Source organism: Protomyctophum parallelum (assembly GCF_964188405.1).
Source record: "Protomyctophum parallelum genome assembly, chromosome: 9".
NCBI classification, from domain to species: Eukaryota; Metazoa; Chordata; class Actinopteri; order Myctophiformes; family Myctophidae; genus Protomyctophum; species Protomyctophum parallelum.
In genome coordinates, this window is record NC_139706.1 from 9,264,729 (window position 1) to 9,286,959 (window position 22,231).

At 44.9% G+C, this 22,231-nt stretch overlaps 1 protein-coding gene across 5 annotated transcripts in view; it reads right to left on the reverse strand.

Annotated features, from left to right (window-relative positions):
- Nucleotides 1-22,231, reverse strand: part of fat3a (FAT atypical cadherin 3a) — a 249,990-nt gene that overhangs the window by 10,957 nt on the left and 216,802 nt on the right. For 3 of the 5 annotated variants that reach the window (XM_083773880.1, XM_083773879.1, XM_083773877.1), the window contains exons 24-31: nt 21,626-22,001; nt 19,663-19,797; nt 17,970-18,127; nt 14,470-14,712; nt 12,449-12,701; nt 6,546-6,699; nt 1,075-1,362; nt 243-465 (exon numbers count right to left, since the gene is read on the reverse strand). In XM_083773880.1, coding sequence (XP_083630006.1) covers nt 243-465; nt 1,075-1,362; nt 6,546-6,699; nt 12,449-12,701; nt 14,470-14,712; nt 17,970-18,127; nt 19,663-19,797; nt 21,626-22,001 — 1,830 coding nt within the window. The remainder of the gene's footprint in view (nt 1-242; nt 466-1,074; nt 1,363-6,545; nt 6,700-12,448; nt 12,702-14,469; nt 14,713-17,969; nt 18,128-19,662; nt 19,798-21,625; nt 22,002-22,231) is intronic. The other 2 variants (XM_083773881.1, XM_083773878.1) reach the window with 1 other exon arrangement.

The following is a 22,231-nucleotide window of genomic DNA, read 5'->3' on the forward strand; positions in this document are numbered from 1 at the left end:
GTGCGTTCTCGTGTAAAGGGTAAGAAAAAATGAGAACGCAACGGGACTTTGACGTGTTATATGGAGATGGTCGCCGTCTAAAAGAGGCCTTAGTTTATACATGATTCATGATAACTACTTTTTATATATGTGATGTATGACATGCTTTTGTTTTTGCTTAATGTAAGTCGTTCTGGATCAAGAGCGTCTGCTAAATGCCTAAATTGTAAATTGTAAGGTCTCTTTTCCACCAGAAAACTTACACAAAGTACCTGGAAACAGGGCGTGTAGGCCATGGGTCTCACCGGGACCTGTGGAGGCCCGACGATCATCCCGCCCCCCAGCATGGCCCCGGGCCCCAGCCCGGCCTCTGAGTACAGGTTCAAGGGGTCTCCCGGCGTGCAGCGCAGGGTCTTGAACTGAACGCCGTTGGCCTTGTTGAGCAGGGCGGCCGTGGCCGGGTCCTGGACCAGCGAGAGGTTGTTCCTGGAGGCACCAACATTATTATAGTTAATAACGAAGTGAAGGGCATATAGGCTATTTGGGCATGCCTGACAAAGAACTCCATATATGGGCATAAAAGGGACACAGACATAATAACCGGGTAGGGCATTAATTTCCAACTTGCATCGTTCCAAGTAGGCCAGTGCCCAACGGGCACCGCTCTAGTAAATCCCAAACTATTCTAACCTGTAGTAGTTCTTGTGGAAGACCTTCTCTAATAACCATTCTAACCTGGAGTAGTTCTAGTGGAAGACCTTCTATAATAACCATTCTAACCTGGAGTAGTTCTAGTGGAAGACCTTCTATAATAACCATTCTAACCTGGAGTAGTTCTAGTGGAAGACCTTCTCTAATAACCATTCTAACCTGGAGTAGTTCTAGTGGAAGACCTTCTCTAATAACCATTCTAACCTGGAGTAGTTCTTGTGGAAGACCTTCTCTAATAACCATTCTAACCTGGAGTAGTTCTAGTGGAAGACCTTCTCTAATAACCATTCTAACCTGGAGTAGTTCTTGTGGAAGACCTTCTCTAATAACCATTCTAACCTGGAGTAGTTCTAGTGGAAGACCTTCTCTAATAACCATTCTAACCTGGAGTAGTTCTTGTGGAAGACCTTCTTGCGGAAGGCGATGAAGAGGACGATGAGCGTGACAATGACAAAGAGCACCACGGCGATGCCGATGAGCTCCTCCTTGCCCACCATGGTGTGGCCCGCCTGCATGTCGGGGACCACCACGGGCCGCAGGCCGCACCGCTGGCCCACGAAGCCCACCGTGCAGTTACAGTAGAAGGAGCCGTGCGTGTTGACGCACGCGGCGCCGTTCTCACACTCGCCCTCCGGGTTGCCTCGCTCGCACTCGTTCACGTCCTCCTCGCACCTGGAGGGAGGAAGAAGAGGAGTTAAAGTTAAAGATTATTTTCCACCCTAAAAACATGATCATCATGTATTATTATATAAGGAGTATTTTTTGTTAAGTCTAAAGTATTTGTTAAAATGTTGTTTTTATGTGGACATGACCAGTTCATTAACTCATCGATTGCGCAAAACGCTCTAAAGCGTTTTATTAATCTCGAGCGCCGTCTGCGCATCACGCTCTAAAGCGTTTTATTGGTGTTTTTACTGTATACTGTACATCAACTTCTCTGACGCCCGGACAACACATAATGTAACACTGATCATCTCCAGAAAGATCCGCTGTGAGATCCGGGAGTTTAAAGCCCCCCACCTCCTGAAAAGAGGCCTGGTCTAACCACATTCCAGGCATGCCGTATCCATTACGACGTACTGGGGAGGCGGCATCGCCGTCCTGCACACGGCATAGACCAACGCAGATCAGGGGATCTAAAATGGAGCTACCCATTTTCTAGTGTGTGTGAAATTTGTGAATACACTCGATTACCCTTCCCCTCCTGTTTCTACATGGTTTCTCCCGAGGCATCTCTCCATCGCATTACAGTTTCTTCCCCCCCCCCCCCCACTCATTCACACAGATCCACTCGACACAGCCCTCTCTAATTCTTTCCAACGACAACTCACCGGTCTGCCGCCTCATTCTCGGAAATATAAACCCGTATATAAACCAAGAATAATCTCCAACGGTCGATCGCCATTTCACGCACACGGACAGGTATACGCGAAACGAATGACGTATTCTCGAAGGACCGCCATAGGAGAAGCAGTATACATCTGACCAACTGTCTTTTTTTCGCCGTCGCGTCAGCCATGTTTGGACAAAGAAGCAGTATACTAGGCTAGCAGATATCACACCGTGGAACCCCCCCCACACTGCGAGTTGCGATCGATCGTTTTGCAGTTTGCAATGCTACTCTCATTCTCGGAAAAAAGATTCTCGGCAGTTGATCACCATAATCGCCATAGCGCCTTCGCCAGCCAATTGCAGTGATAAGGCGTCTGGGACGTAATCGACCCGTTTGTAATGGATAACTAATACAATCCTAAGCTGCTGAAGCCATCGTGTTGTCTGTCATTTTGTCGAAATCACAGCCAGCCGGGCTACGCTTATCGCTCCTGTGGTTCATGTCCAGACATGTCGTGGAACCCCCCCCCCCCCCACTGCGAGTTGAGTCGCTCCTGTGGTTCATGTCCAGACATGTCAACCTCTCAAGTCACTGTTATGCTATCAAACGATCTGTTGATTTTGTTTACTGAGACAATGATCACATATGTGCATAGAATCATCATCATCATGACGTTATCATGACAGGCAGATATAAACATAAATAAATTATCATATACATACTACACACTGAATGAAAGCCCTAAATGTCTAATTTTAGGAGGAAAACAAATAAAATACACATATCCCATATACTGTTTGTCAATACTAGACTATTGAATCCATTTCATTTATAAAATTCTCTTTTTCAGAGAGAACTTTAGCCCATTCTGACCTGAGATCAGATTCATACGAGGTTTCCACTGGACACACACTGGTCTGATTAGAGAAAGCATGGACCTATAGAACTATTATTCACAAAATAAGGCATATAGCGACATGTACATACTATATACCGTATGAAACAGAAGACTCTCTGCTTTCATAAGAAAAAAACTAATACTGTAATAATAATAAAAATCACACCCATGTGAAGTGAGCAGTGCAATGTTGTGAAGTGAGCAGTGCAACATTGCACTGCTCACTTCACAGGGGTGTGATTTTCATTATTATTACAGTAGAAGTATTTTTCTTATGAAAGCAGAGAGTCTTCTGTTTCATATGGTATATAGTATGTATAGGCCTTATTTTGTGAATATTTAGTTGTCAGTTCCTTGTCTTGTCTAAAATACTCTGAGGATTTCAGAAAATGCATGGACCTGAAGAACCATTATTCACAAAATAAGGCCTATAGCGACATGTACATACTATATACCGTATGAAACAGAAGACTCTCTGCTTTCATAAGAAAAATACTTATATTACTTATATTACTAATAATGTGAAGTGAGCAGTGCAATGTTGTGCAACATTGCACTGCTCACTTCACAGGGGTGTGATTTGTATTATTATTACAGTAGAAGTATTTTTCTTATGAAAGCAGAGAGTCTTCTGTTTCATACGGTATATAGTATGTACATGTCGCTATAGGCCTTATTTTGTGAATAATGGTTCTTCAGGTCCATGCATTTTCTGAAATCCTCTCTGGTGGGCGCAAGCTGCATTCAACAGCCAATTACTGACAAACTATACATGGGACCATGTGTATTTGTTTTCCTCCTAAAAGTAGACATTCAGGGCTTTCATTCAGTGTGTAGTATGTATATGATATTATTTGTGTTCATTTTTATATCTGTCTGTCAATGTCTGTCAACTTCAACCTTCCATATCTCTGCTGTTTTTTCAAAAGAGCAGCGTGCAGTGAAAAGCAGGTTTTAGAAAAAGGTCAATATCTCCAGAATGGAAGATGGTAGAATCATATTTTTTTTTTTAAATTGAAGTGGACTAGTTTGGCTTCCTTTTGATTTATGCAATGTGCGATGTGCTATAAGAGGCCCCTCGCTGTGGGCCCCTAAAAAGTTAAAAAGTCCAATGTTAATCGCTTAGCAGAAGCAATCCTGAGTAGAATTTCAAAAGTTAGCAATCAATGTGTTAAGTATGCCTGGTTTGCCTAGTGGGTGAAGCCACACCCACAGCTGTTGTTGTATGATAAAGGGGGAGGGGATGATATTGTAATGTCACTATATCACTGTTTTTTTTCATTGGCTGTTTGACTGTCAAGGTTTCAGCCTCCAGGAAGAAACCCTAAAAACAAAGGGAAGACACCATTGCACATAACCACACCAAGGCACCTCATAAACACATGAACAACTGGAAAAAAAATACAAAGTTCATGGCACTTCATGGTATCTACTACTACTATTTGTCACATACATTGCTGTATGTGAGATTTGTTCTCCACATTCTCTTGAAGCAGTGAGCCACAGCCGCACCACGCTCGAGAATCATTTGTAGTTGATCTACAAATCCAATCCAACCTTTGAGTGCCAAACAAGGAGGCACTGGGTCCCATTTTTACAGTATTTGGATGACCCGGCCGGGGTCTAAAAGATCTAAAAGAAATACAATTCTGAAAGTACTTCAACAGATGCTGTGTCACAGTGTGACTGAAGTAATCCAATGTGTTCGTCTCGCATCATAATCCCTTTAACTTTTGGCAGGATGTAAACTCCACTAAAGGAGGATCATAAACAATTATTTTGAGTGCACACTTAAAAGTGCAATAAAACTACAAACTATTGTCTCAACTCATTGTTGGAGGCTAACAAAGATAATTGAAGATGAAACTCTAAATGAGAAGTTTGCCTGTACGTGCGCACCACCCACTCAACATTAAAATGTATTTTAATCACAGACGATTCAATCTACGTCTTTATCACTCCGTGGTTGGAAAAACACACAGCAATTCACTTTGAAAATATATATTTTTTTTTTCATCAAAACAAATTGCTTGCATGGTGCCGACTATGAATGTGTTTACGAATAAAAGTCGGTTCGAAGCGCCGAAACAGCGGTAAAATAGGAGTATGAATCGGCCCTTAGGGTCCCATTTGGTTGGGGGACCGTAGCCTAAGTCAGGTCAAACAGGGGATTCAAATGGTTGAGAATCACTGCTAGAGCCGTAAACAGCTTCTCCTTGGCATTTATTTTCTAATGGGGGTCTGTGAGAACCACTGCTCTACTATTGTTCAAACAGTCCTGAGGAAGCAGATGAACAGGCAGTGGCATTTAACAGCAGTGCGTTGCCGCCACCAAGTGGCCATAGCCTGTAAATGTACAGTACAGGGAGAGAGAGAGGGAGATGGGGTGGGCAACTTTGGATGGAGAGCACTGTGCCACTGTAGTTCCACACTCACAAAATAGCAGATATACAAGCTCAAAACACACTGCGACGCGTTTTGAGCTTGTAGATCGTCTATTTTTGCTATATTTGAATTGAAAAGTAAAAAAAATATTTAATTTCAAATGCATTTAGTTATAGTTATATGTTAACCTTAACTAAATACATTGGACATAAAAATATAACACACACACACACACACACACACACACACACACACACACACACACAATGTCATTTACAGCTAAACGTTTTTGAAAACATTTGAGCTAGAAATAGACTAGCAGTACCCGATTGATTCCATTTGATCAACGCACTTCCTTGTTTTCAGTGCTCCAGCCCTGCAGCTGGGCAGACGCAGCCAGAGCAAATACTTGTTTTGTTGTGTTTTGGATAAATGTATTAATTTATGTTAGGTAGCCATGTAATAAGCGGGATAATATCTGGCTAGGTGGTCATTGTCGGGTGTTTAACCTTATAGGAGAGTGTACTCGTTTATCAGCTTCACTTTCATAGTGTTTCGGTTCCAATGTTTTCGTTTAATCACTTCCAAGTCCCCTTGTTTATCCTGTATCCTGATTCCTTCACTTCCAAGTCCCTTTGTCTATCCTGTATCCTGATTCCTATATGAGTTCTCTCTCTCTCCTGATTGGATCAAATTGGTTTCATGAACTGAAAATACATTTCCTGGTATACTGAGACAGGGAGAGCACAGTTACTGAACAAACACTCTGATTACTGTCAGAATATAGAGCAGTGGTTATCAACCAGTGGTCCTTGAATTGATTCCAGGTGGATCACCAGCTAAATGATGAAGAGTTGGTAACCTAATGATTAGGTCTTTAACTCTCGAGTGTAAAACAAAACCAAATGGACTCGTAAAATTATTGTGAAACATCTGCATAAGTCAATTTACAAGAACACACAATTCGAGAATGTAGAAGAATTGTCATTTTTATCAATGTTTGCCTGTTATCTCTATAGAGCTATTTAAGCAAAAAATATCACTACCTTGCCTTTAATAGTTGTGTTGAGTCATAAGTGTGCCATTTGCCGAAACACAAGCTCTGTCTGACTACGAGACAGTACAGCATATTGAAGTGCACAGTGTGCACTTCAATATGCATGTGATATGACTCTCTTCTTCGAGTCACTTATCTAACTGAGGTTACTGAAGTAACCCCGAGTTCACGTGCACACTCACGTGAGTCCCTTGAAGCCCCGTCGGCAGCTGCAGAGGAAGGCGTTGCCGATGGCTTTGCACACGCCGCCGTTCTGACAGGGCGTGGGAACGCACGCCGTTATCTCCGTCTCACAGCGCCCCCCGGTGTACTGGGGGCCGCAAGTGCAGGCAAAACCTATAGGAGACAAAGTGAGGAGAGAGAGAGAGCGAGAGTGAGTGAGTGATGGTGGCTGGCTGGCTGGAGGGAGGGAGGAGGGGCGGTATAAGAACATTTAAGAACGGAGAAGAAGAAGGGAGGATCCGAGGGGATAAAGGGAGTGATGAAGCGATTTAATTAAGAATTTAGTGGCACAGATGCAGTCGTAATAAAGAAGAAAGACCCTCATACACGCACGCCACACACACACTAACAGACAGCGACACAAAAACGCCAGTCAGTGTGTGAGAGAGAGAGATTGTGTGTGTGTGTGTGTGTGTGTGTGTGTGCGTGCGTGTGTGTGTGCGTGCGTGTGTGTGTGTGTGCGTGTGTGTGTGTGCGTGCGTGAGTGCGTGCGTGCATGCGTATTGTTCAAGCTTTGCTAGCTGTGCCAGTGAGACTTGGCATGAGGTTGACAAGAGCCCGCCAGCCTAAACACAAACCTTTGGGAAATCATTCTGTTACACACATGAAGAAAACACACACACACACACACACACACACACACACACACACACACACAGTCACACACACACACATACTGGCACACAGACACAGGTACAGGGGAAACAGCTGTCACGGAGCAAACACTACACGCGATGGCACATATACGCAGACTTCTAGGAAAATGCAGGGAGGTTACATGTCTCTAGTGCATTTGTACAGCAGGCACACACCTACGCAAGCAAGCACACACACACACACACACGCCTGTGACCTTTATCGGGCACTATAGTACACGTCATTACAAATGACAACGGGAGTCAGTGACACGTCCCGGCAGGATGCTCTTTTCAGCCACTCTCTCACAAAGGATAAGCAACATGTGGTGTGTGAGAGGGGGGGGGGGGGGGGGGGACCACGCTCAGGGTCTCAGGGCTGCTGCGGTATGGAGTTACCGCGACAGCATGAACTCCTGCTAACTCCGATGGCTTGGCATTCCCATAGCAATGACATTTACCCGTGTCTGGTTGGTGAAAAAAACAAAACAACCAATTGAATTTCTAGAACCCATCACACATTCTAGGAAAAACAACCCCAAAGCAATTATTACACAGAGGTGTTTGTGTGCAGCTGGCCGAGCAAAGCACGGAACAATGCACGGAAAATGGATCAGACGAGATGTGACGCAAGAAACGGATGGGTAAAGGCCTATTCTCACTCCAGTTTTAGGTGATATGGTAACCACCCAAAAACTACAACATGACGCCACGCCGCGGTGGTAAGCGACTCACCGCTCAACCCAGTCACATATAAAAGACAGTGATCTTCTTTTCACTTGACAGGGGGGAGTTTCCCTGGCTGGACGTAGCACGTGGAAGGAACACGTTATTCTGACAAGTTCCTTTCCCCTCAATCAGGCACCAGGGGGGTGGGAGACCAGGATTAATGCATGCTTTTTTGTGATATATATTATATTAGGGGACACGGGGAGAACATGCAAACTCCACACAGAAAGGCCCTTTTGCCAACCCAGCCTCGGGTATGGGCACTGATGACGCGGAGGAGAGAACACGCCCACAGCGTCCCCAGCGGGAATCGAACCCAGGACCTTCTAGCTGTGAGGCGACAGCACTACCGACTGTGCCACCTATCAGTACCACTTGTAAAGACAAAAATCACACCTGTGTAAAGTGAGGGGCGCTCTTATCATCACTTCACACGGGTGTGATTCTTTTACACAAACACTTAAGTCATAGGGAAACGGTAGCAAAACAATGTTTGTGTTTCGCCCCTCAAAAAAAAATGGACCTCTACAGTCGGAGGCGACTGCAATGCCACAGAGCTCCAGACCGGAATGCTAGACAGAAGTAATTCAGGAGTCCCCAGTTGGTGTCGGCTAGTGTGTGCACTCTCGCATCGCATGGATAAAATCCTAGTGTTATTTACTTCGGGGCCCACTTGCAATATTCTCATGGCCACACCAGTGGGCCCCGGCCCATAGGCTGGGAATCGCTGAGATGCAGAGACACGACGACTGCCTTCTGGGTATCACCGGCAGAAAGCGGAAAGGAAAAAAAAGAAAAGTGAGAGAAACAGTTATGCATTGAGCATGGCTAGTGGTTTAATCACCAATTCATTAGTGATTAATTACAGATTTACGTAATAGGGGAGCGAGTTCCAGAAGACGGTTCTCGTGCCAGCTTGCTTGTTCACGTGTGCCAGCTGGCACTGATCACGCACTCTATCAGGCCTCGGTCCTCAGAGAAAATCAGCTTTTAACAGTACACTTGTCCTGTTAGAGATGAAGTTACATACGAGTGGAAAAGTACTCAAAGTCTCAGTGATGCACATGCATAAAAACACTCAAACCTGCACAGCCGGCAGTGGTGGAAAAAGTACTCGCTTGAGCTTTCTTCTGAACCCATCCTCTGAAACGCCGCCTAAGCCAATGGGAGTCTGAAACCATCCTCTGAAACGCTGCCTAACCCAATGGGAGTCTGAACCCATCCTCTGAAACGCTGCCTAAGCCAATGGGAGTCTGAAGCACTCGTGCTTCAAGTAGCGATCTATTCATGATTGGCTGCCTCCTAAACCAAGAAACGCTGAATCCAGACTCTGCCAACTCGGCATTCAGGAACAGACATAATGCCTAGCTCAACACTCAGAGGTAAAATTCCCATTGCTATTCTGCATAGAGGATTTTATTATTAGCCATAAGGTCGTAAGTTAACCACCCAAAGTAGACTTGCCACAAGCTGTGTGGTTGTGAAAGCATAACCACAGAAGTGTTACCTAACCACCAACTTGAATGTCATGTGAGCAAAGAAACGTAACCACTTAAACCCCAGCATCCCTATCCTGGGAAAAACATTAGCTGAAAATATTTCTGCTTGTTGATCGGCTATTTTTGGCTATTTTCAGCAAAGATATTTAATGGAGTGAAAAAATGAAAACAAAAAGGAAGACATGCTATCCCACACTTCGCCATTAAACTAAATAGTACACAAATGATCTCCTATGTGGGTGCCATCTGATATTATTATTATTATTATTATTATCTCCTATGTGGGTGCCATCTGATGTCAGATCTGCTGGGACAAAGAAACGCTGATTTTCTCCTTAATGAAAAACCCGTAAAGGTCCATTTGCATGGCAAAAGTTGGTGCCTTTGAAAATAAAATAAAAGTTTGAGACTCATGTCTAAATTATAATAAAAGTGCATGGTCTTCTATTTGCCTGTGCTGGTCCTCGTGCACTGTCCTCACACTTATAGAGCGCCGCAGTCCCTCCCCCTTTCAGAAAAACGAGTGGCCCAGGAAATGAAAACCCAATTCATTCTCCCATCGGCACTTCTTATTTAATTTATTTAAAGACGGTTACGCAGCGGACAAAGTCAACTCGGATCGTGACAAATCATGACAATGAACACAATGTTTTGGGCCGATCAAATCATTAGAAAGAAGAAAAGAAAGTCAGGAGACAACACTATTTGTTTTGTTTTTCGTCTTATAAATTATTTGATCGGCCCAAAACATCGTGTTCATTGTCATGATTTGTCACGATCCGAGTTGGCTTTGTCCGCGGCGTAACCGTCTTTAAATAAATTAAATAAGAAGTGCCGATGGGAGAATGCATTGGGTTTTCATTTCCTGGGCCACTCGTTTTTCTGAAAGGGGGAGGGACTGCGGCGCTCTATTGTTTTCTGTCTTAATAATGAGGAGATTCTGGTTTGCCACTTTCATGGCTTTGTGCTTGCAGCACAAATTATCTCTCAGAGGACAGCACAGCTTTCTGAAGCCAAAAGAAAACCCCTGATTAAAGAAAGCTAGATAAACTCGTTTATCTAGCTGCGAGGCTGCGAGGCTTCACGGCAGCGAGAATTGGCGAAAGGGGAGAGAAATGGACTCCTGGTTCTACTTGTCACTGTGGAAATGAAGCTGGGGATGTCACTCGCTTCGAATGTTATCAACCGATAATTATGTTATGACCGCGAGTAGGCGACTAGGAAACACAGAAGTGAAATTAATGCCGGCGAAGCGAAAACATTGTTAAACTGTGCTATGCAACATAGCAACATATTCCTAGGTTGTGATCCTACGGGATCATAGATATTATTTCTGGTGGACAACCTTTGAGGTCATGGCAAATGCAGGTTTCCTATAGAAAAGGGTGGTTTAATTGCCCCCTGGGTACAGTGGCCTGCCTCCTTATTGGTCTGCCTGGCTGCCAAAAAATAAATAATAAATCTCCTAGCCCAGGCCAGCCACAGACAGTCAATTTCAATTCACAGTCAAGTCAGTACTGCTGATAAGGGCTGATGACGGTGAATCATCTGATAACATCCGCAACCGCTATAGGGATGTGGGCCTGAAGCACGCAGGCACACCACATGCATGTGGTGACGACCAGTTGCACGCAGAACATTTACGACATGGCCCAGGGCTTCCAAACTAATCTCTACCATCACCTTTCCTCAACAGTATTGTTAAAGGGACACCCTTTTGCAACCAGATCTTATCTTAATGATGTTTGGGACACTGCGCAAAAAACATGGATTACGGTTGTGTATATTACAGGAAACTTACCCACAAACTCAGGTAAACTCCCGTAATGTATACCATCACCCCTGCATGTTACTGTACAGTATATGCCTGCTAAACTTGAGGTTTACAGGAAAATCTAGTACCCATAATTGCCCGTTAACCACTCTTTTCACTTTCCTGGGGGGTTTTATGTGTTTCTTTAGTATTTCAAAGTGTCCATGATGTCATGGACACTGGGCTCATACCCTTCTTGGACTACAATTCCCATAATGCTCCTTGTGGATAGCGGGAGGGCTGTCTTACTGAGACAACATGTAGTCCAACAAGATTACAAAAATATATAGCTTTTTATTATCACGATGGCTTCGATTATCCCATTGCAACTTTTCAGAAATAGAAAGCCTAGCATGGATTCCTCATCGATGATGTCACTGGTGGACGGGTTTCTGAACTGCCCACAGCCCTCCCATGAGACACAGACCGAGTAGAAAAGAATCGTGGCATTTTATCATGAAAATTAGTGAGGACCAATTATATGAAGGTAGGTCCTTTAAGTAAAAATCACACCCGTGAGAAGTGAGGGGCGCCCTTATCATTCCGGCCAATCACAATTTGCGTCCTCACTTTTGTCTTCAATGTTTGCATTTACACAAACACTCAAAACTGGCCATTCATTGTCAACGGCATTCAATGTTTGTGTTAGAGACAATGTTTGTGTTCACACAAACCCTCAAAGCTGGACATAGGAGGGCCTAGCGCCCCTCAAATAAAGTTTACAATTAGAGGTTCAACAGAAAGGTTATTGTCTAGCTGGCAACCATTTATTACCTACTTTGAGAATCTGAGAGTACTTCCGACAGACTCATTGAATCAACACTAATTGTATTTATTTTGTCTTATTTTATTTGATTTTGTTTTATTTTTTGTTATTTATATTGTTTTTGTTATCTGTGCTTAAATTATTATTTTTGTATCCTACCGTTTATATCATACGTCAAATATGCATGGTTGTTGTTTTTGTATGTCTGTACTCAATTATTAATGTTATTTTTTATATTGTTTTAATGATGACGATAACTGTGGGGGGAGGGATGGGGTGAGGGAGAAAATGTTTTACCAATAAACATATATTGAAAAAAAGAAGAAAAAAAAAAGACGTGAGTGCCTTTTCCATGCATCCATTCACCCACACGCACTGTATACTCTCATTCCTGTGTGAGCCTGCGCTCCCAGCGACTCACCACCAGATGGCAGGCTGGTGCAGGCGGCTCCGTTGAGGCAGGGCTGCTTGAGGCAGGAGTCGGGGTAGAGCACGCAGCCCAGCTTGAGCTCCGTGAGGCCGACCACCTCGGCGTAGCGCGAGCGCTTGTTCTGCAGCGGCAGCTCGTTGTTGTTGAGCATCACCGAGTCCAGGCAGCCCTGGAAGCCGCCCAGCACCCGCGGAGCGCCCCCCTTCTTGGAGTCGGTGAGGCTGCGCGAGTTGGGAGGCTGCACCTGACGGGGAGGGGGGTGACGGATGAGTGATGACTATTTTAACCCATTTTGACCCGAGATCAGATTCTAAAATTGTCTCCTAATTCATGACAGTTTTCTGAAAAAGCTATGTTTCTATGTCAGTCGTTCTTCGATTTTTCCAAAAATAGCAGACCTACAAGCTCGTAGCGCGCCACTCGGTGGCGTGCTATGAGCTTGTAGATCTGCTATTTTTCAATAGCTAAAGCATAACATAATGCCAACACCAAAAGGGACTCCCGCCCAAAATGGGTTAAGGTCAAAAATTCCAAATGTATATAGGGCTGAAGTGGTTAAATGTAGCCCATGTTTTGTACTAATAATAATCCAAAACGAAGTAACTAGTAACTAATTTCAAATAAATGTAGTGTGGTAAAAAGCACAATATTTGCCTCTGAGATGTAGTGGTGTAGAAGTAAAAGCACAGGAAATCGGAAATACTCAAGTAAAGTACAACATACTACAGTACTTAACGAAACATAATGTACTTTAGTTACTGTAAAGCACTAGGAAGGAGGCAAATGCAGAGAAAGAGCCATAGAGAGCAGGAATGAGAGAGCAGGAGTTAAAGAGGAGAGGAGAGGAGAGGAGAGGAGAGGAGAGGAGAGGAGAGGAGAGGAGAGGAGAGGAGAGGAGAGGAGAGGAGAGGAGAGGAGAGGAGAGGAGAGGAGAGGAGAGGAGAGGAGAGGAGAGGAGAGGAGAGGAGAGGAGAGGAGGTCATGTACCATAAGATTCTCAAATAGCTTTGATTTAACATTTAGTGATGAGGGGCCTAAGATATTAATGATTTCTCTTTTAACACATTAACCCATTCAGGACGGGAACCCCCTTTGGTGTTGTAAGCCTTATGGTATGCTTTAGCTATTGAAAAATAACAGATCTACAAGCTCATAGCTTGTAGATCTGCAATTTTTGAAAAATCGTGAAAATCTTTGCTTCTATGGGGGGGAGGGGGGTCCCTGGAACAACATATTTTCAGATTGGGGTCCACGGCCAATGGTCCTTGACATGAAAAAGGTTGAGCACCACTGACATATAGAAACATCTTTCAAAAAACGTTTAGGATTTAGAAGATTTTTTTAGAATCGGCCTCAGGTCTAAATGGGTTAACACTGCAAACGGCAAAAAAAGAGGGTTAAATAATTAATTATATACAGTATGCATTATATACTTACAGTATATACATATATATACAGTAATTATATATCTTTTTTAAATCAATTGAGTGGCGATAGAGGCCAGTTAGCTGCACCGGGCAGAATCGGGCAGATTACCATGTTTTCACATCCGGGTTCCTCACTCACAGACCTCCATTGTAAGAAACGACTTGTATTAGCAGTAGCTCACGATGTTATACACGATGTTTCGCCAGAAATGGTAATATGTCGGGAGTGAGTGATGCGATAAACATCTGAACATCGGATGGATGATGATCACCGCAGACAGCGCTCGTAGTTTCATGTACATGTGTACATTGGTGACTATAACTACAATCTAGCAGATCTTGAGGCCTACAAAAACGGGAAAAGGAAAATCGTATCGACTAGTCAACTAGTACCAACAAGGTCATGGATTTACTAGTCGACTAGTTGAATAGTCGTTGCTTAAAGCCCTATCGTCCGGGTGAAAATCACCAGCAATCACATCACATCATCATGAATCACATCAGCAACATTATGAAAATCTTACAAAAAAACATAACCGTCCGGGTGAAAACCCCCCGTGTTTCCACCACGCCCCCAGCACCTACCTGTGCACCAAAGTAGATGGCGCCGTCGGGGCCGAGGGGCTGGAAGCGCGGCGGGCCCCTGCGGCGCTCCACGTAGCTGTCGTCCAGCGCCAGGCTGGTGTAGTTGCGGTTGAGCTCCAGCGTCACCGTGTGCCAGTTGCCGTCGTTAATGGGCCGGCCGGAGATGCCCAGGGTGCCCGGGCTGTCGCTGCCCCCGCCGGTGCCCACGCAGTCCAGCTGAAACCACAGCTTACCATCCTCCAACTGGAGCACGCACGCATGCGCACACACACACACACACACACACACACACACACGCGCACACAGTTTAAACAGCAATTAATTATATCGGATATTGATAGAACTTTCATATTGACCACTCCCTAGTTAGGATTCATGAGCACGCACTGATAAATTCCATGGCAATCCAGCCAGTACATTGCTCTGGGTTCTCTGGTATAGTTAAAGTATACAGTTAGGTACAGGTCCATTTGGTTTCATTTGTACCAAACGTAAAAGCTCTGCTCTTACGGATCATTTGCTTTTTACACACTCATCAGAGTTTTAGCAGCTCATTCTGTAGCTACAGAATAAGCGTAGGGACTGAGGGAACATATTGGGGCTATACAATCCCAAATGCTCCTCCATTCAAATCGTGAAATAAGCGAGATGTTGAGTTACTATAGCCATGTTGAAGAATTCTGTGTTTACAAACACACAAGCATGCTAATGGGCAGTGCTCAGATCGTGAAACTAGAGGACAATGACATGACAAGGACCAATCCAAACTGTAGGCTATGCAAATATCGGAGCCTGCACCTCTCCACTCCCAAAACACAGGCAAAGTTACAGATATAAACAAGCCTTTTTGCCATATAAATGTAACTATTTAACGACTTTAAATCAACTATCTGTAGGAAGGAAAACCTTCTTCATTTATTTTCTGGCTTTTCATTCTAGCCGAGTTGAAGACCATTTTGTCAGCCGGAGTCACATATACTGGCAAAGACAAAGAACATGGCATATGATAAACAAACAAACATGATACAGAAAGAGAACTAGAATATGTGACAAAAGGAGGAAAGAAATAGTGATAGTGGATAGACTTGACAAGGCAGAATGATTCATGCCAACAGCTATACCGTTAGACACAACACAAGGAATATGAAATGATATACGGCAGACATTTCCAGCCACTGCTGACAGCTTACAGCTCAGAGAGACATTGGGGCTGTTGCTGATAACATTAGTTTGTGTTTTTTGTCTCCACCAGGCCGAAGGCATGGGGGGAGAGTATGTTTTGCACTCCGTCCGTCCGTCCGTGTGTCCGTCCGTGTGTGTGTCCGTGAGCAGCTAATCTCCGGCACCGTTAACCCGGTCGATGCCGAATTTTGCACACACACTCCCTGGATGCCAACGATGAACCTCTGCCCCAAAATTTCCAGAACGGCCTGTTATAGCGCCACCAGGAGGCCACTTTGTGCACCGTTAACCCGGTCGATGCCAAATTTTGCACACACACTCCCTGGATGCCAACGATGAACCTCTGCCCCAAAATTTATAGCGCCACCAGGAGGCCGCTTTGTGCAAAACACGTTTTTGCACAGTACACCTACAGATTTTGTCCAAACATCGCGCAAATTGGTACACAGTCTCTCTAGAGCCATTCAACGAAACGGATCTTTCAGATTTTCTAACCTGATTGGTTAAGATTGGCTTCCAAAGTTCACAGGAGTGCTCAGTTTCAAACAAAACGCTGCAAATCATGAACACATCGCGTGATTTCCGTGAAATTGTGCACGCACATTCCCACTAGGCCGAGGAAGAAATGCCACATGAACAATTTCAACTCAGCCTCAAGGTGGCGCTATAACTGGCCGAAAAGTGTTTTTACCTCTAACTGCACGGATCTGTGGATAACTTTGTATGCCAACTCCCTAGAGGCCAAGGAAGAACCTTTGCCTGGAATTTTTGTCTCCACCAGGCCGAAGGCATGGGGGGAGAGATGTTATATTATTTACTTTTGTTGCCCTTTTATCCAACCACCAGATGAAGGCAAGCTGCAATGTCCTACATTCCTATCCTGGTGGAGACCTGCGCCCAGAAGGGCACTTTTTCTAGTTTCCCCTGTGGGTGACGGCTTTAGTTTGTTTATGAGAATAGTAAGTCAGAGTCTACCTCCAGTAGATAATAAACTCCTTGCAGCGAGAATTTATCCATTCGTAAATCTGAGAGTGTACAAATGTATTCCATTTGGTTAATTTTGATTCAATGAAACACTCTGGAATTGAAAGTTTAATGTGTGTGTCAGTGTGATGCATGTGTGCACACTAGGCAAGTGGAAAATAATCGATACGTATCGGAAAATCGATACAGAGTGCATCGGTTCATTCACTGTGTATCGGATAAAATTGACGGGTGAAGTCGCGATGCATCGTTCACGGAGTGTCTGCATCGGTAAAATCCATGATTACATCGATTTTTTCATGTTGTATTTCACCCTATGCTGTGTTTCCGAGGCGCGTTAAATGCACCATCAGAAAAGGAAGAAAAAAAAGGTCTCTCTCTGACATTCAGTGCAGCGCTGTTCACTGAACAGAAACTACCATCGTGCACACAAGTTGAGACAACAGACAGAACACCGGCGACTATCATATCATAAGTTTATGATATTATTATTATTATTATTAAGTGAGCCCCACGGCTTAAACAAGAGAAGCACAACCTTTAGCTTTATAAAATCCCGTTGATCAGTTGTTGACCTTTCACTGTCTGTAGCGCTGAGCGGTAATGATCCACAGCTGTTGTTCTTGCCGATTCTCCAACGCAATTGCGAATCTGCATCGCAATAATCATTTTGTAATTAAAGAAAGCTTCTGCACACACGCGAACAACAACAACGCCACAGCTGGGTGTACTGTCTGCGTCGTTTTCAACCGTTTCACTGTCCAGCTTTCCCTCTCTACCTTCAGCATGGTGCATCATGGATAGTGTAGTCAGAGGGGCTGCACCTATACCTTCAGCATGGTGCATCATGGGTAGTGTAGTCAGAGGGGCTGCACCGATACCTTCAGCATGGTGCATCATGGGTAGTGTAGTCAGAGGGGCTGCACCGATACCTTCAGCATGGTGCATCATGGGTAGTGTAGTCAGAGGGGCTGCACCTATACCTTCAGCATGGTGCATCATGGGTAGTGTAGTCAGAGGGGCTGCACCTATACCTTCAGCACGGTGCATCATGGGTAGTGTAGTCAGAGGGGCTGCACCTACCTTCAGCATGGTGCATCATGGGTATTGTAGTCAGAGGGGCTGCACCTACCTTCAGCATGGTGCATCATGGGTAGTGTAGTCAGAGGGGCTGCACCTATACCTTCAGCATGGTGCATCATGGGTAGTGTAGTCAGAGGGGCTGCACCGATACCTTCAGCATGGTGCATCATGGGTAGTGTAGTCAGAGGGGCTGCACCTATACCTTCAGCATGGTGCATCATGGGTATTGTAGTCAGAGAGGCTGCACCTACCTTCAGTATGGTGCAGGGGTCGGCGCGGGTGTACATGATGATGCCTCGGCTCTGCAGCGTCCTGATCCTGAGGCCCAGCTTCAGCTCCCCCGTCTTCGCTCCCTCGGCCACCTTGTACTTGATGTAGCTGTTTCCCGAGAAGCTCAGGGACGTGTGACCTGCGACACACACACACACACACACACACACACACACACACACACACACACACACACACACACACACACACACACACACACACACACACACACACACACACACACACACACACACACACACACACACACACACACACACACACACACACACACACACACACACACACACAGCTCATTATGTGCAGTCACAGCTCGGTATCCACTGTCCTGTCTGCAATTATTATTCTGCCATACACACAAAAGTGATTATAACTTTACTTTAGTGATTAGAAGCACATTAGTTTTTCGGGAAGAGGAGCATTCATTTTGTGGAAGGTTTTACAACAAAATGTGTCAAACAAGGTACAGTAGGCCTACAGTAGATGTACTACCATTCGCTACGTTACATGCATTTGCACAGCTACTTCCTTGTTTGTATATAGTTAGTTGCGGGGACTGCTTTGATGTAGGAATGTAGTGAAATTGTAATTAATTAAAATGTTTACGATTTTCATGTTGCTGAATTGGTTAAAATTTTTATAAACGCAATAATGCTATTGCTACTACTTGTATTTGCCTGTATCTCCTCTCTGTCTCTCTCTAGTCTTCTCTCTCTTTCTCTCGCCCACCATAGAGTCGGGTTCTGCTTGACGTTTCTTCCTAAGGGGGAGTTTTTTTTCCCCCAGCCTAGATGGTGTGTTATTTAGGGAAACAGCCTAGATGGTGTGTTATTTAGGGAAACAGCCTAGATGGTGTGTTATTTAGAGAAACAGCCTAGATGGTGTGTTATTTAGGGAAACAGCCCTAGATGGTGTGTTATTTAGGGAAACAGCCTAGATGGTGTGTTATTTAGGGAAACAGCCCTAGATGGTGTGTTATTTAGGGAAACAGCCTAGATGGTGTGTTATTTAGAGAAACAGCCTAGATGGTGTGTTATTTAGGGAAACAGCCTAGATGGTGTGTTATTTAGGGAAACAGCCTAGATGGTGTGTTATTTAGAGAAACAGCCTAGATGGTGTGTTATTTAGGGAAACAGCCCTAGATGGTGTGTTATTTAGGGAAACAGCCTAGATGGTGTGTTATTTAGGGAAACAGCCCTAGATGGTGTGTTATTTAGGGAAACAGCCTAGATGGTGTACTAGTGTTATTTAGGGAAACAGCCTAGATGGTGTGTTATTTAGGGAAACAGCCTAGATGGTGTGTTATTTAGGGAAAGTTCACATGCGGGCAAAGTTTGTCAGATCTAAACTATCTGGAGCTGAATAATAAAGAAACTCATGATTGTTCCATTTGACCGAGAGAGCACAACGCAAATGGGTCATGTGTATCCTCTCTCTCTCTCTCTCTCTCTCTCTCTCTCTCTCATATAAATACTCAATGCAACAGCTCAAAGACATGCCACACACACGGTTCACACAAATTCAATGGATAACAACATGCGCACACACGCACGCACGCACGCACACGCACACGCACACACACACACACACACACACAGTACACGAGTGTGCACACACACACACACACACACACACACAGTATAAATGTCTACACACCTGCACACTCTCCCAGCTTGCCCGGGGGACACTGGCATGCATAGCGCCCTCTTGTGGCCCCAGTGCCCACGCACTGCATGTCTCCTGGACAGGGCTGCTCGTCACAGAGCTCTGAGGCTGGAGGACAGCTCCCGTCTGGGGGACAAAACATGGTCATCAAGGGTCGTAAGCAAGCTAAGAAAGAGCCTGACGTCCGTCTAACAGTTGAATATCTGTCCAGGGAAACTATGAGTATGCACTATAGAGTGCTATGTCTACTTAACCCATTCTGAACGGGCACCCATTTTGGTGTCAGAATCATGTTATGCTTTAGCTATTGAAAAATAGCAGATCTACAAGCTCATATCGCGCCACCGAGTGGCGCGATACGAGCTTGTAGGTCTGCTATTTTTGAAAAATCGAAGACACTTTTAGAATCTGATCTCAGGTCAGAATGGGTTAATAATGAAACTGTCAGGATGTAATAGACATTTTTAGAATCTGATCTCAGGTCAGAATGGGTTAATATGCTATCTAAATTACATCAGTTGAGGCTTTGCACACGCCTGTATGGTCGTCGAGGCTAGGGCAAGTGCTACGGAGAGAGGGAGACGTGTTGGGCAGAGAGGAGGTAGTGTCCAGTTTGAGAAAGCGGGGGGAGAGAGAGAGGGGGGGGGGGGGGGAGAGGCAGAGAGAGAGAGGGGGGGAGAGAGAGAGAGAGAGAGGGGGGGGGGGGGGCAAGGAGAGACAGAACAGGGAGCAGGTGAGGACAGTGATGCAGGAAAGACGACAGTGAGTGAACGAGAGGAAGAAAGATGAGAGGAAGTGAATAAAGATGAAATATTGAGCAGCAGCAAAGTGGCACTGACAAGACGAAAGAAAAGTTAGCATATTGACTCTGCCCGCAAAGTCCTTAGACTCTGAAGGACTTGAAATATATTCATCAGATTACTGGGGCGCGCTTTGTCTGAATATTAGCGCACGCACGCACGCAACCACGCACCCACACACGCACGCACCAAATCCTAACCATGAACTAATCGCAAAGTTGTCTTGACATCTTATGTCTGGAAATTAAACTGGTCCTTAGACACACGTATAATATTTGATTTGGACTTGGTGGTGAGATGACAGATGAAGACTCTGGAAAGTTGGAAATGAAAATAAGCCTTCAACAAATGTTAGATAGATTTAACAGAATAATAATTGCAGACAGGACAGTGGATATACCGAGCTGTGACTGCACATAATGAGCTGAGATCATTAAAGGCTCAGCTTTTAGAAAAGAAGTGGGAAAGTGTGCGTGCGTGCGTGCACTGTATGTGTGGGTATGCATATTTAAACATATACTGCATGTATGTGCGTGTTTGGTAGCAGGGGTGCGCAAGGCCTCGTTACCCAGGCTTGTATTTTCCTTCGCATTCGGCTCAAAAATGGAAGCCTGAGGAAACGCATTGGAAATTCCGGCATACAGGAAGCCTTGTATTTCGCTAACCAATAAGGGCCGTCGCTCCAAATTTGGTGACGTCAGTGTTCTCCGCCTACGGGAACCTCTTTTGGTGTTTTAAGCATTATGCTATACTTTAGATATTGAAAAATAGAAGATCTACAAGCTCATAGCACGGCACCAAGTGCCGTGCTACGAGCTTGTAGATCTGCTATTTTTGAAAAATCCTGAAATGTGGCCCAAATCTTTGAATATATTCTTTCAGAGCGAATGTATTTAACTCAAATCTTTGCTTCTGGGGGATCCCTGGAACAACATATTTTCAGATGGGGATCGGCGGCCAATTACATATAATTTTTGGGATACTTGACATGAAATAGTTTGAGCACCACGCACTGACACAGAAACATGAGGTTTTTCAGAAAACTGTCAGGATTTAGAAGGCATTTGTAGAATCGTCCTCAGGTCTCAATGCATTACGTTGTGTTGTTGTGTGTGTGTGTCTGTCTGTATAGGCCCCTCCCTCCTCCTCCTCACCGGCACACGTGCATCGCGTCGTGCGGTGGAAGCGCGGCGAGACGAAGCTGACCCGCGGCGTGCTGTAGGTTGCCAGGTTGTGCGAGTCCAGCACGATGCTCTGCTCGCACTGCGCCCCGCGGCACTCCAGCCCCGAGCAGTTCTTGTCCAAGATGGCCGACACGCGCAGCACCTCCTCCAGCTGTCGGCGCGACGCGCTCAGCTTCTGCGTCAGGTAGGCCGCCTTGTAGAAGCCCCCCCCGCCCCCGGCTCCGCCCCCTCCTCCCGTCTCCACGGCAACCAGCAGGTCCAGCTGCGACGTGCCGCCCACGGGCTGCAGACTGAGCACGTGCAGCTCGTCCTGCTTCTGCGCGGAGGCGGCAGCCGCGCGCAGCACCTTGAGGAAAAAAGTACTTTATTGTTTTACTTACTTATTCCTTAAAGGTTTTATGACATTCATTTTCATTTATTTTTCTTTTTCTTTTTTCTTTTAGGTTTTATGACCTCAATTACACCCAAAAAACCTGAACTTTGAACATTCAGTGGATTTTCTGTGGTCTGAAGTTTTTTTTCTTTGGGGTTTGGAAGCCTTTTGAGCTACAATGAAAACGGGCAACACAGTAAACA